General features: G+C 41.9%; 1 protein-coding gene across 5 annotated transcripts in view; it reads left to right on the top strand.

Moving 5' to 3' along the window:
• Window positions 1-15,687, top strand: part of CDH11 (cadherin 11) — an 86,814-nt gene that overhangs the window by 30,292 nt on the left and 40,835 nt on the right. For 3 of the 5 annotated variants that reach the window (XM_025045331.1, XM_025045329.1, XM_025045330.1), the window contains exon 1: window positions 15,197-15,356. In XM_025045331.1, the coding sequence (XP_024901099.1) occupies window positions 15,212-15,356 (145 nt within the window). In that variant the 5' untranslated portion in view covers window positions 15,197-15,211. Of the gene's footprint in view, window positions 1-11,026; window positions 11,432-15,061; window positions 15,357-15,687 lie in introns of those variants that run through there. The other 2 variants (XM_006909726.2, XM_015587678.2) reach the window with 2 other exon arrangements.

Here is a 15,687-nt window from a genome sequence, read left to right as displayed (position 1 = left end):
GAGGATATTTTAGTGTTTAAGACCAACACTGACTAATAGAACTTTTCTCAATGATTGAAATGACCATTGAGCACTTGAAATGGGACTAGCACATTAAGGAAGTAAATTTTCCATTTTATTTAATTTTAATTAATTTAAATTTAAAAAGCTACATGTGTCTATGTTGCTGCCATATTGGACAGTGTGGCTCTAGACTGTGGTTCTCAACCTTGAATGGAGGACCACCTGGGGAACTTCAAAAATACTGATTCCTGGTTTTCATTGATTTTAATTGGTTTAGAGTGAGGCCTGGGCAATGGGATTTTTAAGACTCCCCAGTTAATTCTAATGTACAGTCAAGTTCTAGAGACATTGGTCTAAATTTTAAGCTGAATGAGGGACAGAGCCATGTCACTGAATACATCACTGTACTCAGAGGCAAAGAATTCAGTGAGGAATTAGCTATGTTCCCAAACCTTAGGGAACTTCATGTATCCTGGGGCAGAGGAAATGCCCTTATTAAATTATTTAAAAGGACAATGTGATCCAGAGGAGTAGAAATAGTAGCTTCTACATGGCAGAGGGAGAAGGTGAGGGAGGTCTCTTTATGGTAATGATTCTGGTCATGAATTATAAATAAGGTATATTTTTTCCAGAAACGCATCTGTTGCAAACAAAATGTTTCTGCCAGGCGAGTTAAAACTCACGTCTGTAATTCACAATAGGATTAACCTGGGATTATGGAAAATCTAATTAAGTGAACCATATTATCTGAGATGCGCAAAAGACACTTAACGTTGCCTTTGAAAGTCTCGCCTGTCTGAGAGTGTTCGGCATATGCTTCAGAAAGTGCTCTGCACGTGTACAGGACACTTGACTAGTCTTCTCTATCTCATTACTTTTCTTTCATGCTTAACTTAAAAAAAAAAATCCCATTACTTTTGATAAATGACATTAATACCTTTGAAAAGAAGAACTGGGCTTCAAAGATTGGATTATTTGAAACCACAATGAGATCATTATGAGGCTATTGTTGGTATCTGCTTTCTAAAATAAAGCGAGGTGGGAGGGACCCTCTGTGGTATATAGATACAAAAAAAAAAAAAGATCATTTCAGAGTGTGGCAGAGTTTAGTTTACTCTTGCACGATGGTGTGGTTTGGGGAGATACATTAGAAAGCGACCTCCAGAACAGCCCACCTGCTCTCTGGTGGAAATCAAACTTCCGATAATTGGAAGCAGCCTGACTTTCTGCATTCCTCACTCCTGTTCAGTGGCTGATTAAGCTGGACGTAAGCTGGACGGATGCATGTAGACCGCAGTGGATTGGGGTCACAGGCTGGACTTCTCGGAATTCTAAAGGCTCTCGGCAGTGGTGATGTGAGGCACTCTGCCCTCGCTTCAGTAATTATTTCAAAAAACCACATCAAGCCCTTGTCAGTTATTAAGGCCACCTTGGGATAATTCCTCTTCTTGTTTATACTTTAGAAATCAGACTTTGTGGAAAGTGGATCTCTGCAGGATGTCAGATTCCAGCAAGACTAGGCGGATTATTTTCTCTCTTTTAGTTCTCCACTCACAGACTTTAAAGAGAACCCCCAGGCCTTTATTTATGAATGGCTTTTCCCTTATAGAGCCTGGGCCGGTGTTTCAAACTATTAGAAATAGTTTGAACGGGAAGACTGCTTTTAAGCTTAGCTGGGGAAGGGGGCAGAGTAGGTGCTATAAAAATTATCTTTCATTGTTGATGATTTTCCCTTTCCCCCCTTTTTTCCTCTATAAAATGAGTTTAGGTTTTGTTTACTTTGTCTTTTATTTTGTACAAGTTATCTGTCTCAGTTTTCCATTTGTCTACTGAAAAGGGACTAACAGTGGAAGGTCTCTAAGGTTTCATCCAGTTCTGAGATTCTAACATTGAATAATGCAACAAAATGTCCAAACTTGAAACAGAAATGGTAACACTGATTACACCTACTCTTGGCAGAATGTGGGATCCTAACTCTACTCCAAACTTTCCACTTGAGCATTAGTCCACTGTCTTCACAAACTTAACATGTTTTAAAGCCTAACTCGTGCACTTTATCCCTGTATCAGCCGCTTCTCCTTTTGAGGCCAGGAGCAGCACCACTGTCTTCTCACTCTCCTGGGACTGCGGCCTCATGCTCTATCCTTCTCAATCTGGTTCGGTTCCCAAGGCCCTCTCTGCAGCTGCATAATTCCTAGAATAACCCTTTTTTCTCCACTAAGACTTATTTTTCAAGTTCAGAACTATATTACCCCTCACCTGAACCACTGCAATGACTCCAGCTAGTCTCCCTTGATTATACACCCTCCTCTCTAAGATAATCTAGAATCCTCCACTTCTGTGCTGTTTTACTTGGTAGCCACTAGCTATATGTAGCTATTGAGCTCTGGAAATGTAGCTAGTCCAAACCGAGGTATGCCGTTAGTTGAAAATATATACCAGGTTTTAAAGATCTCAATAATTCATTTATTGATTACATATTGAAATGATATAATTCGGGGCATACTGCGTTAAATGTAAATATATATTTAAAAACATGGTTTAATGTACCATCTAGAAAATTTAAAATTGTTCATGTGACTCATATTTCTATTGGACAACACTGCCCTTTATCTCGTCTCCCTCATGTATTTACATCATTGCATTTAGCAATCCTTGTTACAACATTGTTTTCTTTATCTCTTCTTAATGGAGAGCCTCCTGGAGCCCTTGGAAAGGCCTGTACCTAATTGCATGTTATATGTTGTACTGCGTATTTTTATATATTGTATGTCAGTGTATCCAGGGCTTATAGTACATATTTATATATTCTTGTTGAAAGATCAAAACTCCTAATGTGTCCTCCTGATCACCTACTGTGTGCCAGGCCATGTCAAGGACTATAAAAGTTCTCTCCACGTATTATGTCCTTCCATTTTAGCACTCCCTCCTCTTTAAGACTGGTCCTAGTGTTTTTCACAGTTTTACATGGCAGCGGGTAGACTCATGGAGGTTGAGTCATACAACTAGTGAGATGAAACTCTTGGATCTGACTGTCTAACACCATCCGACTCCTGAGCCCATGCTCTCCACCATTATGTCAGAACCGCCACCTCTCATGTCAGTTTCTCCTGTATACTTCTGACAGCTTGGACTCCATCAGTCTTCTGACCAGAGTCCTTAATGGATTCCCATTGTCCATCAGGTGAAGTCCTGATTCCTAATGCTGGGATTCAAGCTTGTCCCATCAGCAGGGCTCTGTAGTGCCTAGTCCAGATGACGCCATTCCTATTACATGTGATGTCAGTGGAGTTATACCCAGACCAGTCCTGCCAGCTAGGACCCAGGCCTTCTAAATGAGATGAAAACCTCCACCCAGGGAAGGTTGCTCTGTCTTACTTAGCACAGCATAGACCCACAGGTGCCTGTAGATGTGGAAGACCCCTAGTAGGCTATTGCCAGCCTCCTATTTTATGGAGAAACTTAGTCCCAGAGGAAGAAATATTTTTTCTGAGGTTACACAGCTGTTCAGTGGCAGAACCTTTGCTGGAACACAAGTGTCTTGACTTCTATTGTAGAGATCTCCCTATTGCCCATTATTCCTCAGCAAAGAAGGCATTTTCTACATCTGAAAAATGATCTCCACAGCTACAGTACTTTCCCCTTGACCAGAAGAAGGACTAACTTTTTCCTTTTGATGATCGTAGCTTGCTAGTTTTGCTGTTTGATGATAAAAGGAAGCACTCAAGTTAGCTCATGTACAGGAGGCTCATTGTCACTGGATACATAGGTCATTGCAAATGACGTAGAAATTCAGGGACAGAAGATTAGTTAGGGCTGGGCCACACGGAGACAGCAACTTGGAGAGCAGTCCTTTATTCCCAAGATCTTCAGAGAACAGGACCATGCATTCTGCCACTTCCCTGGCTTGGGGACAGGCCACGTTTGTTCCTGTTTGGTTTCTAGCTGGCTTGTTCATAACCTTGATTTCACTGAAACGCTGGCTGTAAGATGTCACTTTGTGGCTACTCCGTCCCCCAGGTGCCTCATAACCTTCCCGTTTCAGCTCCCTTACTAGCAAATGCTTCCTATTTTTTTTTTTCATTGAAGTTCCCAGGTGAATTTAATTCACCCAGCTTATCATTTTGAGACAGATCATACAGGTTGGAAGTCTGGTTATCACTGCACTAGATGTGGTTCAGTCAGCCACCGCTCAGGGGGAAAGTGGAAGCACCAGTTATTTGAGATTGTGGATATAGGTGCTCACTTGGAAAAGGCTGGAGCGGGCAAGGATCAGGAGACTGGAGCGGTACGGTACAAATTCACCACGGAGGTGTGGTTGCTGATTCCTCTATGTGCCTGCACGTAGTCCTGTTGGCACCGACTGCATTATTCCATTGTTTACCAGCTTAGACAACTGTCTCACCATTGTTTGAGTAGAGTCCATGAGTCAGAGATTCGTGGTGGCCTATGTGTCCATAAGGTCCAAGCCAGGCTTGGCACGGTGAAAAGCTACTGCTGAATGAAGAAACTGGCATTGAAGGAACGATTTATAGATAACTTACTGCTCTGAGACAAAGAGAAATGAACATACAGGCCTTTGTTACCACAAATGACCATATATTATGTTGAGCATCTGTTTATCTTTGCCATTTTGCCCTAATTTTCCCTCAGGTATTTTAGCTCATGCAGAAGAAAAACTGAATATAAAATCTCTCTCTTTCCACATTCATATAGAGTGTTTATTCATAGTCTGAGATGACAATGCTGACCAAGATAAATTTTATTCATCTTAATGATCAACGTTTAAAAATATTACAGTAAGAAAAAATACTATCTTAAGGATTGAGTAGAGCACAAATAAATTCTTCATTGTACACATTGTATTTAACCATCTTATCATTTGAGGATGATTTAATTACTTCAAGAGATAAATAATCACTGAATGAGTCTATATGTTTGGGGTCTACGGACTTAAGTTAAATTCTTATGACACTCTGTGGCCATGAGAGCCTGAGAATATAAAGGGTGATTGTACGTACTTAAAAATAAGTGATATTCGCATCTTAACAAAGATGATATTCAGTATCAAATACGATTTTGGCACTGAGATGGTCCTTGGAGGTGGATCATGCAGTCTCCTTGTACTGAAAACGAGAAACATGGCCTCCCCAAGTTTGGACGCCAGGTAAAGCCAAAGCATAGGTTTTACAGTCACGTAAACTTGAATTTGAGTGGCAGCCTTGGGTGACTGACTTAACCATTCTGAGCTTCAGTTTCCTTGTAGATAAAATCTGGGTGATATTTACATAAAGTTGTGGTGAAAATGCAATAAAATGGTGTGTACCAAGTCCTGAGGACACTGCCCAGCGCTTGAAAAATCAAGCACCTGGTCAAGGATGATCCTTACTATCATTACCTAACTTTATGTAGCCTTTACATGATGAAATCAGGATTTGGACCCAGGTCTGCCCAACACCTGGCAGTGAGTAAACTTTTCACTTCCCATGCTGACCTCCCTGGGTTTTCTATTTCTCTAGCAGCAAGGCATCAGACTACCATTGGAGGAATTTTAAACTTTCCCCCTGCCCTTAAAAAAATGTCATGCTCACGGAAGAGTGGCTCTATTTGCCGCATACTTTAACATTTGAATTGGGTATGAGCGAGTGGAGCAACATATACACTGACCCTTTTGTAGTTTCTGCTGTGTATTTTGCACCTGAGCAGAAGCAATTATTCTCCCCTAGCTTATGCTTTGTTCTAAGTGTAGAAATCGGGGAATAAGAAATGTAATTCAGTCGATCTTTTAATACTTCCTCTCCCATTCTCTGTGATTTCCACAGACATGGCATAATCCCGTGATTTGATTTGAAACTGGAGACCAGCTCAGTGCTGAGTGATGAGATCTGAACGGGGAATAAAATATGCTTGAATTAATTTGCATAATAGAATCCGATTGGTTACAAAGCTGTGTTTGTTGAAGTGGAGACCAGAGTCCCTGAGCTCCACCCCCTGACCCACAAGAGGACACTGCACATGCAGAATGGAGTTTTGAGTTCTAGTGTGGGCCTCAGAAATATTTTTAATGTAATGATAACATGTCTTTAACTGTAAATTAGCTCCCTGGAAATGAAAAGAACAGGTCAGCCTGCCTGATCCCTCCAGCTCTGTGGGGAGGAGAAAGCTGAAAAACCAAAGCCGCTTGCTTTCCGCTAAGCGCTTTCCTCTTTCTTTCTCTCCCCGATAACAATTTCCAGCAGGAGTCCAAATATACTTAAACACCCGTATATGTCATTTTCTTTTACGGAGACAAAAGCAGGCACAGCGAGAGAGTTTCATGCTCAAGGCACAGTAGCTATGACGGGCTCTCTGCTCTCAAGATAGAAGGGCGAGCCTTCCACTTAGAGCTGGTGGTTTTGCAAATCCATTTTCCTGTCATGTTATTACTCCTGTGACTCTTAACAACATTTATTTTTCCTTCCAAGCAATATGCTCCCATCATAAAATAAAGTCCTCCTATATGTTTCTGTGGAACCCCAATGCTTAGGCCTCCTGGCTCACTGTTAGGAAGTGCTTTAGTGGGAGGATTGTTCAGGAACTGCCTTGGGGGTCTTTTAAAACCGATTAGAACATTGATATATTTCCCTAATTATTACCAACGTCAAGGTCTACTTAGGAGGGTAGTCCCCTATTAATTTTCATGTGTGCTTCCTGCAAACTCTCTACTATTGTATGTATCAGTCAGATCTCTAGATTTTAGAAGCGTTTCTTAAAAAAAGTTAAATAAATCTCCCCAAACACATCTTTTTTAACCTATATAGTTAGAAATGCTAAAACGGGTTTAAACATAAAAAAGCAAAGATTAACGTTCGTTTAATAGTGCTGTTTAAGGACCCAGATATACTGTGTTGTTGATGGACTTATGTAAGTACCTCCTATTCGTCTTCGCTTTGGCCATTGCTATAAAGTGCTTTATCTTCCTCTTTCTGGTGTGGTTTTAATATTTTAGTCACAGTATTATTCTTGTTGCCTTCTCCCCACCCCCACCGGTGCCACCAAAACGTAAATCATTTTCATCATAAGACTAATGTGTATATTGGGATGTGTGTCTATAGTTGATCTGCAGCCATCTCTTAGAGAGGCAGGATCACGTGTGACTAAGGGATACAAAAGCAGGTCTTGGGACCAAACACCCAGGGCTCATGTCCCAGCACTGTAACCATGGATAAGTTACTTCATCTTACTATGCCCCAGACTACTTATCTGTAAAATGGGGATAACAGTTATTACTACTTTGTAAGGATATTGTGAAAATTTAATGACTCAATTCATTGAAAGTACGTAGAAGAGTATTAGGCAGATAACAATGGACGAATGTTAACTGTTATTATTTTCATCATAGTCCTATTATTAGTACATGTCAAGTTTTGATATTGGTTTACTTTAGGTGGCTTCTAGGTTACTGTTTTTACAACAGTGTCCATATAATCTCCTTGTGAACTTCAGACACAAACAAATGGCAAGAGTTGGTACTGTTCACCTGTTAAGAACAGACTCGAGCCAGATGTCATGAGTTCAAATTCCAACTCTGCTATTTATCAGAAGTATAACCTTGCGTAAGTTGCTTAATTTATCTGAGCCTCAGTTTCCTCATCCTTTTACACAAGAATATTCATAGTACCTATTCATAAGTTTGTTACAGAAATTAGTAGATGAGTTACTACTATTTGTAGGTTTTAGAACAATGGCTAGAAAAGCTTTTACTAAGGAAATTTTCAGTCTGAAGTTGAATAAATTGAAAAAAAAAGCATGTCTTAAAAACCTGAGATCGATCATTAAAATAACTTTATATGTCACATAACCACATAAGCACTTACAAATAATGGGTCCAGTGAATTACTTTTAAAGGCAAATTGGTTTTGCTGTTATTTCCAACAGAAGAAAATAGATATTTTCATCTTTTCAACAAAGGGTTTATTGTTTATTGGTCATGTGGAAACTCTTAAGTTCATTAGTATCAAGCCAGAATTTTTTACAAAGGAAAAAAAAAAGTTGTCATGTAGTTTCAACACTTTTAGTGTCAGAAATAATTGTGCTTTACAGCAAAATGGCAGCCAGAAGAAAGAGGTGCAGAAATATCAACTTTAATTAAACCCTTTCTTTCAAATAAACTTCACAGTTTATATGCAAGAATAATTTATCGCCGTGTGAATGAACACTTAATACTTGGCATGGTGTAAAGTGGGCAGGAATCTTGTTGCACCATATGCTCTTTCCTTTCTATTTCTTCTTCCACGGAGTCTCTGGTGGCAACATCAAGTTTAAACTTGAACTATGCGGTTCAAACCATACATTCAGATTTACAGATGTCCTGCTTTGAAGAGCACGGTCACCGGATATATAATCATGAATAAAAAAACAAGTCCCAACTACTAAGATGTATGCGGCGTTTTAAGGAGACAGTGTATGAATCTGGAGAAATACTCCACAATGGCTCACCGAGCTCCAACCGTGAACATGCAACTGAAGATGGCACCCAGTGGCTTCATTTTATAGAGAATGAGGCAGAGCCACCAAGAGGGGAACTGATGAGGTCCTGCGACAAGCTAGTGGCAGATTCTCGACCATATATCTCCAGCTTCTGGACTTAACCCTGGAAATCTTCCATTGCTTCGCATTGCCTCATTTTATGATCTTACTCCTTTGGAGTCCCTCTATGTTCTTTCACAGCAGTGTGGCTAGCAAGAAGTAGCACTTGATGTATATTCAATGCCTGAGTCCGAGAGTGAAGCTATGAAATGATGACATGGCCTTTATAATCTTTCTCTCTCTTCCACACAGCCCTTTACACAACCTGAAGTGTCTGTCTACAATAAATATTGAACTCAGTATATCTTGAAAAGAGATAACATCATAGAGTATTGGGAGCAGTGATGGACATTTGAAATTAACTGCACATCCGGCCTCCCCAGATACCATTTTGCCATATTACAAAGGAAGAGGGATGGCTTCTGTTGGTGAAATCAAAGACCATGAGAAGGAAAGGAGTTCTACACCAACGAATTCGAATTCCACCATTTCTCTTATTTTCTAGACAACTAAGGCCAGATGGCTCTGCCATCCCCATGTAACTCTTACTCCTCAATTCCTCTCTTAGAGAAAGCACTTCACCACTCTCTTCTGGGCATCTTCATCTGCAAGGCAAGAGCACCTCCTGATGAGTGAGACCTGCGGGCCTCGGTTGCGGCACTCTAGGAAGAGGGGAAGAGACCCACTGTGTGCCCCGTTCCTACTCTGTGTCCAGCCCTATCTGTACGCAGATATTCTTGTCATGCCTATTTTCAGATGAGAGCGTGGAGGCTCACCGTGCCTGAGGTCCCTCTGAGATTGTAAGATATGGAAGTGGTATTCCAATCCAGGTCTACCTGATCTTCAAACCTACGTATAATCTACTCTGCCAAGATCCATACTCCCTCCTTCCTGTCCCCCGCCCTTTATCTAAACCAGAAAGCAAAGAATCAGATGTTGGTTTTCATTCTTACAATGTTCAGGAATCTCACCAGTTTCATTTAAAGCCATCGGTGCTGAAGTGAAGTGTCATCCTCAGTATCAGTGTGTCATCCTAAATGCCCAGGTTTTCTGACAGCCCCTCATGCTGGTGGCGAGGGTGGTAGTGGGGACTGTCTGGTTCTGGGAACTACGAGTCTGGGTAGCACTCCAGGGGCAGAGGATGATTGTATAGAAGAAAATGTGGGGTCCTAAGAGCGGGGAACAAGCAACAGAAGTTCCTTAAGGGAGAATTAAGTTTCCAGCACCAGAAAGACCAAGTCCAGTGAGGAAGCCCAGGAACCTGAGGCTAAAGTCAAGGATTAGAGAGAAGAACCAGAGAGCCAGGGCGAGGACTGCAGTGACTATAGATCAGAAACCTACAGGGTCATGGAAAGGGGTTCGTGGCTCATCCTTCTGATTGATGAGTTGCTGAGTCGTGTGGGTGCCAGGAATGAGACCTTTGGACCAGTCGGTAAGGTATGCTGTTTTATTTTGCTTCTCGTTTGGAGAGTGCTTATAAAGTATCTATTGAAACAGGTTAAGGTAGGGTCTTCAGCATCTTGGGTGGACCTTTGATCAGACAAGAGCCAATTTTGCTCATTGAATTGACACTATACCCTTCATTGATCCACTAATGAGAACGTGATCCATTGTTTCACTGACGCATGTTTTAGTGACCATCTGTGGTTTTTCAGGATCTGTCTTCACCTCTTTTATCTAGCAGGGTCCACTGCTGCCTTCCTCCTTCCTTATATCCTATAGTGACACTGGATATCTCGGGACATTGTGTGTTGTGACCAGCTCTAGGCTTTGGGGCATGTTGTTTCTTCTGTGTGGACATCCCATCCCTTCCCTTCTAATCACAGTAACTCTTAGTTCAGGGTTGGGCCCAGCCATCTCGTCCTCTAGGAAGTCTCCCATAACTGCCCCCACTCTCTGCCATCTCCATCCTCAATCCCCATCAGTTATAGGTTCCTCTCCTGGACTCCCATAATGCCCTAAGTTTCCCTATTACGAAAACATACTCAAGCACAATTATCATCAATAATAATAATAACATAAATATGGAGTAGGTACAGGCATTGTGCTGAGCCCTGGGGCGTGACTCATTTAATCTCTTTGTCCGCCTTGCCTTGAGCACAGTCTCATCACCATTTCATAAATGAGGAAGCCGAGCTCAAGGAGTGAGTTAGCTTACCCCGAACCCATGGCCAGTAAGTGGGAAAACTGACACCCTTGGACAGCTGGATTCCACAACATGCACGTTTTATCCTCATGTAGACCCCGAGGAATTTCTTCGTGTTTGTGTTTATCTCTCCCACTACATGGTAAGCTGCGAGACTGCAGGGACTATTTCTTACTCTGTCCGCCTGGTCAGTACCCAGAGCAGAGCGCTCACATCCAGGGTCCAACGTGGGTCAAATATTACAGAATGGAGTTGAGATGAAGTGGGGATGGAGCCTGCAGCTAATGTGACCTTTCTCTCTGTCTGCAGAAGCCGACTGGGGAAGCGGGCAGCCCTGACGTGATGTGCTCGGCAAGCAGAGACATTCCATTCCAAGAGAGGTCTGCGTGACGTGACACGTCAGGGAGGCCACCATCGGCCGGGCTGCCGCACAGCTCGGGGAAGGGGTGACGGCTGCATTCTCCTGTGCCTACCACGTAACCAAAAATGAAGGAGAACTACTGTTTACAAGCCGCCCTGGTGTGCCTGGGCATGCTGTGCCACAGCCAGGCCTTCACAGCGGAACGGAGGAGCCACCTGCGACCCTCGCTCCACGGGCACCACGAGAAGGGCAAGGAGGGGCAAGTGCTGCAGCGCTCCAAGAGAGGCTGGGTCTGGAACCAGTTCTTCGTGATAGAGGAGTACACCGGGCCTGACCCCGTGCTCGTGGGCAGGGTAAGGCTGCCCTTATTCACTATTTATTTTTCTCCCTCCATCATCCCAATAGTAGAGTATCGTCAAAAAAAAAAAAAAAATCTAGGAGGAAAAATACTAATGGTCTGGCCATCCAGTAAGAACCATAAAACTGTCGTTTATCCATCCTTCCAGGCTTTTTTTTTTTTTTTAAATTCATAGAGTTATCCATGTTAGGTCTGTTTTCCACTTTATCTTATTCCATAAGAACTCTGTTTTTTAATGGTCTACTGAATGGAAATGGAGATTATTTACTTAATCATTCTCCAATTGGGGCATTTTTCAGACCACACCCCAACTCCAATTCGGATGCCCCTCCTTTGAGTCCTTATCACACTCTGTACTCCTTTTACCCTTTTTCGTATCCTATGTGCCTCTTTATTTGTCCAGCTCCCTCACGGGACCCTAAGCTACCTGATGGCAGGTAGCTTGTGTCCCTAGGTCCTGGTACTAAAGCCCAGCTTTGGGGAAGCCTCTGTAAATATCTGATGAGATGAATGGATGTGTTATAAGAATGGGTGGGATTTTATCTGCTTTGGCTTAGGGATGATGGCAAAACCCAGCTGGGACTGCTTGAGAGTCCTAGCACCACTCATTGCGCGATCTCTGTGGACCCCTTCCAAAAAAGGGCAAGGGGATGAAGGGAGTCGTCCAAAATATGTTTGAAAAACTGACTGTCCACTATCATTGATGGTAAAACAGGCAGCCGTCTTTCAGAGAGCAGCAACATTAACTACAAGGAGGTAGGTGTTCTTTTACATAAGAACAGAAAGCCTACTATGTGCAGGTAGTAAACTAGAGTGGAAGCATCCCTGACCTCAAAGGGGTCTTACCTAAGCAATTAAACAACAACAAAAATAAATGGAGGAGTAGGGTTAATGACAAAATTCAATATGAGTGATTTTGAATTTACACGGTAACATTTGGGAGGGATGAAGGAAGTTTTCATGGAGAACATGATAACCTATGACTCCAGAGATAAGTAGGGGTTGTCCAGTGAAGGATGAAGAGGACAAGAGTAGATTTCAGGGTGCTATTTTCTGAGCCTTATAGAGTCCAATGAAGTTAGTTGCTCCCAAACATGAGAACAGCATTCTCTATTTATGGAATTGACATATTTGGAGGAGGTTGATATTAGTGAATTAGAACAATAATTTTATTCACGTTTGGGAAAGTTTTTTTTAAGAGACTTATACTCGAAATAGAAAGATTATACCCAAAATAGAAGTCGACGTAGAAAGTGGGAACACAGGAAAATCACTGGCACATAGAAGTCCCTATGTAGAGATGGGCTATGTACCCAGAGAGGAAGACACTTTGGCCATGGCAGGGGCTGTGTAGCTTGAACAATGTGGAGAGCTATGTATGAATTGTATGAATTGTCCTAAGAAAATAGAATCTCTGCCTTGGAGACTTTTTCTGTGGGAGCAGCATGTGTGTTAGGATGGGTGGTGGCACCTGGAGAGCCATCTCATCATCTCTGTGGAGCAAGCAGTTGTCATGCCTACTCAAAGGGAGCATAGGGAAAAGGGAGAAAACAGGGCAGTAGTGAGTGATGTTCAGAATCTAGGCACATGAGAATGAGTCTGATGTCAGGTTGGATGGGGAAAAAAGAAATAATGTGCTTAGATCCTATCCGTCTTCCCTTTGAGATACTGCTGATCTATAGAGGGAATAGGCTAGATGACTGGTTCTCTAATAACCTTTGATTTGATGACATTCAAGGTTGAGTGATTTAAGATGCTCTGAGAAAGAGGAATTTGGCAAACCATGGGCTTTCAGATTTCTCGCAGGAAGCACAGTCTGTGTCATGCTGTGCTGTGCAGAGGGGAAGCCATCAGTCTTCAGAGTTGGGAATTGGCTGTGTAAGCCTCAGCAACTGGATCCCTTGAAAGCATTGAATGGGTTCCCAAACTGCTTTTTGTGTCGAACTTAACAAATATTGTTGTCACTTGTACGGATCATATTCGTTAGAGATTTAAAAAAAGGAATTTATTTCTAACTTTGAAATCTGAAAACAAGAAAAAATTATGAGCCATATATTTAAAAATTGTTTTAGTTATTTGACCATGAAATAATATCTATTTAATTTTCAAATTCGCCAAATTCATATGTACCTACAGGTATCCCCCTGAGCCGAAATGTATGCTGTTTCATTGAGGTGCTGTAAACCATTTAGATATTTTTGGGGAAATTGAAACTACAAAAAAAATTTTAAAAGCAATGTGTTCAATCTTGCTTTGTGTCTCAAGGCTTTGGTTTCATCATAATAATAATTAAAATGGCATCGATGATAACAAGTATAAAATAATAATACAATAATATAACATTATTATATGATAATAAGCTAAAGCTTTTTAGTTTATACTGGGTTTTCCTCACAAAGTAGGTAGAACCAAGGGCTTTTTGTCCTTTAGGATACTCTCGAAACCTATCAGAGAATAAGGGCAGAGGATTCAGATTAAGATGAAAGCTGCTGAAATTGAGGTTTGACAACAAGGGCAGGGGAATTTACTGCTACGGGAAAATCAGAAGTGGTGTTTGGGAGTTCCATTTTATGCAACACAGAGCAGAGTCGAGGCAGAAAGGCACCGGGTGGGGAGTTGGGGGACCTGGCTGATTTCCTGGCCCTGCCAGATGTGACTTTAGGAAAGTACCAAAATTCTGGACTTTGTCAAAGGAAGGGAAAACGTAAGGCCATTTAAGATTCTTCCTGTGGCCTGAGAAGCTGCACATGTATCAGGCCATCCCATCCGCCCCATCCTCTATGACTGTAACAGGGGCCTCTTCCAGGCACACCCCAAACCCTCATGCCCCACATTGCCCACAGCAGGTCTTCTGGAAAAGGTATGATCAATGAGTTGTTTGTAGTAACAAAATCCTGGAAACAATGTTAGCGTCTTTTGTAAGACAACTGCTAAAAGAAGTGATAATAACATCCATACAGTAGACGAGGTCAATCTGTATGTACCGATGTGGAAGGGTGACCCAACTTTATCCTTAGAGGAAAACAGATGTGAGGAATTTTTACTGCATAAAAATTAACAGGGCATTTATGTATCTGTGTAGATATCTTGCATATGCATGGAATATATCTTAGGGGATTCACAGGAAACTGGTAGCAATAGTAGTGTCTGAGTAGAGAAAATGAAATAATGGAAATCAGAACTGAGAAAACTTAGTTATTGCATAAATGTTTGTTTTTATTGTTTGTAATATGCATGTGTTTCTTTCAAAATAACTATTAATATTTGTGTATATGTGTATTTTGTATGTGTGCATATGTATGGGAAGGAGGGAAAAAGAGCATAAATCTTAGAATTTCAAAAATTCAGGGTTCAGGTGTGAGTTTTGGCTTCACTGCTCCCAGCTACGTGACGATGGCTAAAGCAATTAGCTTCTTGAATATTCCTCATTCTTTATTAGTAAAATGAGGTGGGAACGTCTCCCTCTCATAGTGTGTGTGTATGTGTGTGTGTGTGTGTGTGTGTGTGTGTGCGCACGCGTGCGCACACGAGCACACAGCGTGTTGTAGCAAACAGCATGTAAGTGGGTCTCTACCTCCCCATGTATACCTCATGGAATTACAAATCTCAATTTCTTTTTTTCTAGCTTCATTCCGATATTGACTCTGGTGATGGGAACATTAAATACATTCTCTCAGGTGAAGGAGCCGGAACCATTTTTGTGATTGATGACAAATCAGGGAACATTCATGCCACCAAGACATTGGACCGAGAGGAGAGAGCCCAGTACACCCTGATGGCTCAGGCGGTGGACAGGGATACCAACCGACCTCTGGAGCCGCCCTCGGAGTTCATTGTCAAGGTCCAGGACATTAATGACAACCCTCCTGAGTTCCTGCATGAGACCTATCATGCCAACGTGCCCGAGAGGTCCAACGTGGGTGCGTACGACAGGGGAGACCCATTCTGCCTGCAGGCCTGGTGTCTCTGTGGGCAGGGGGTGGGCTTGTGCCCATTCTCTCAAATCAGGAAGTAGAACTTAGGCTGTATTTTCTATGGCAGCATAACAAATAAAATTTTTGTTTGTGTAATCTTAAATATTTAAGATGGACCCGAGGTTTTAAAATCAAAACTTACAAAATATGAAGAAGTGTGGAAGAACAGGAAGAACACGACTGAATCCAGGTCACCCTGGCTCTGGTGCTTATTAGTTGTGTGACTTGGAACTAATTACATCTGTTGTCTTAGCCTTAGTTTCCATTGCTATGTAAT

This window comes from Pteropus alecto, unplaced genomic scaffold (genome assembly GCF_000325575.1).
Source record: "Pteropus alecto unplaced genomic scaffold, ASM32557v1 scaffold42, whole genome shotgun sequence".
Lineage (NCBI taxonomy): Eukaryota > Metazoa > Chordata > Mammalia > Chiroptera > Pteropodidae > Pteropus > Pteropus alecto.
Note: the sequence above shows the minus strand (reverse complement) of the source record. Positions and strands in the feature narration are given on the sequence as shown.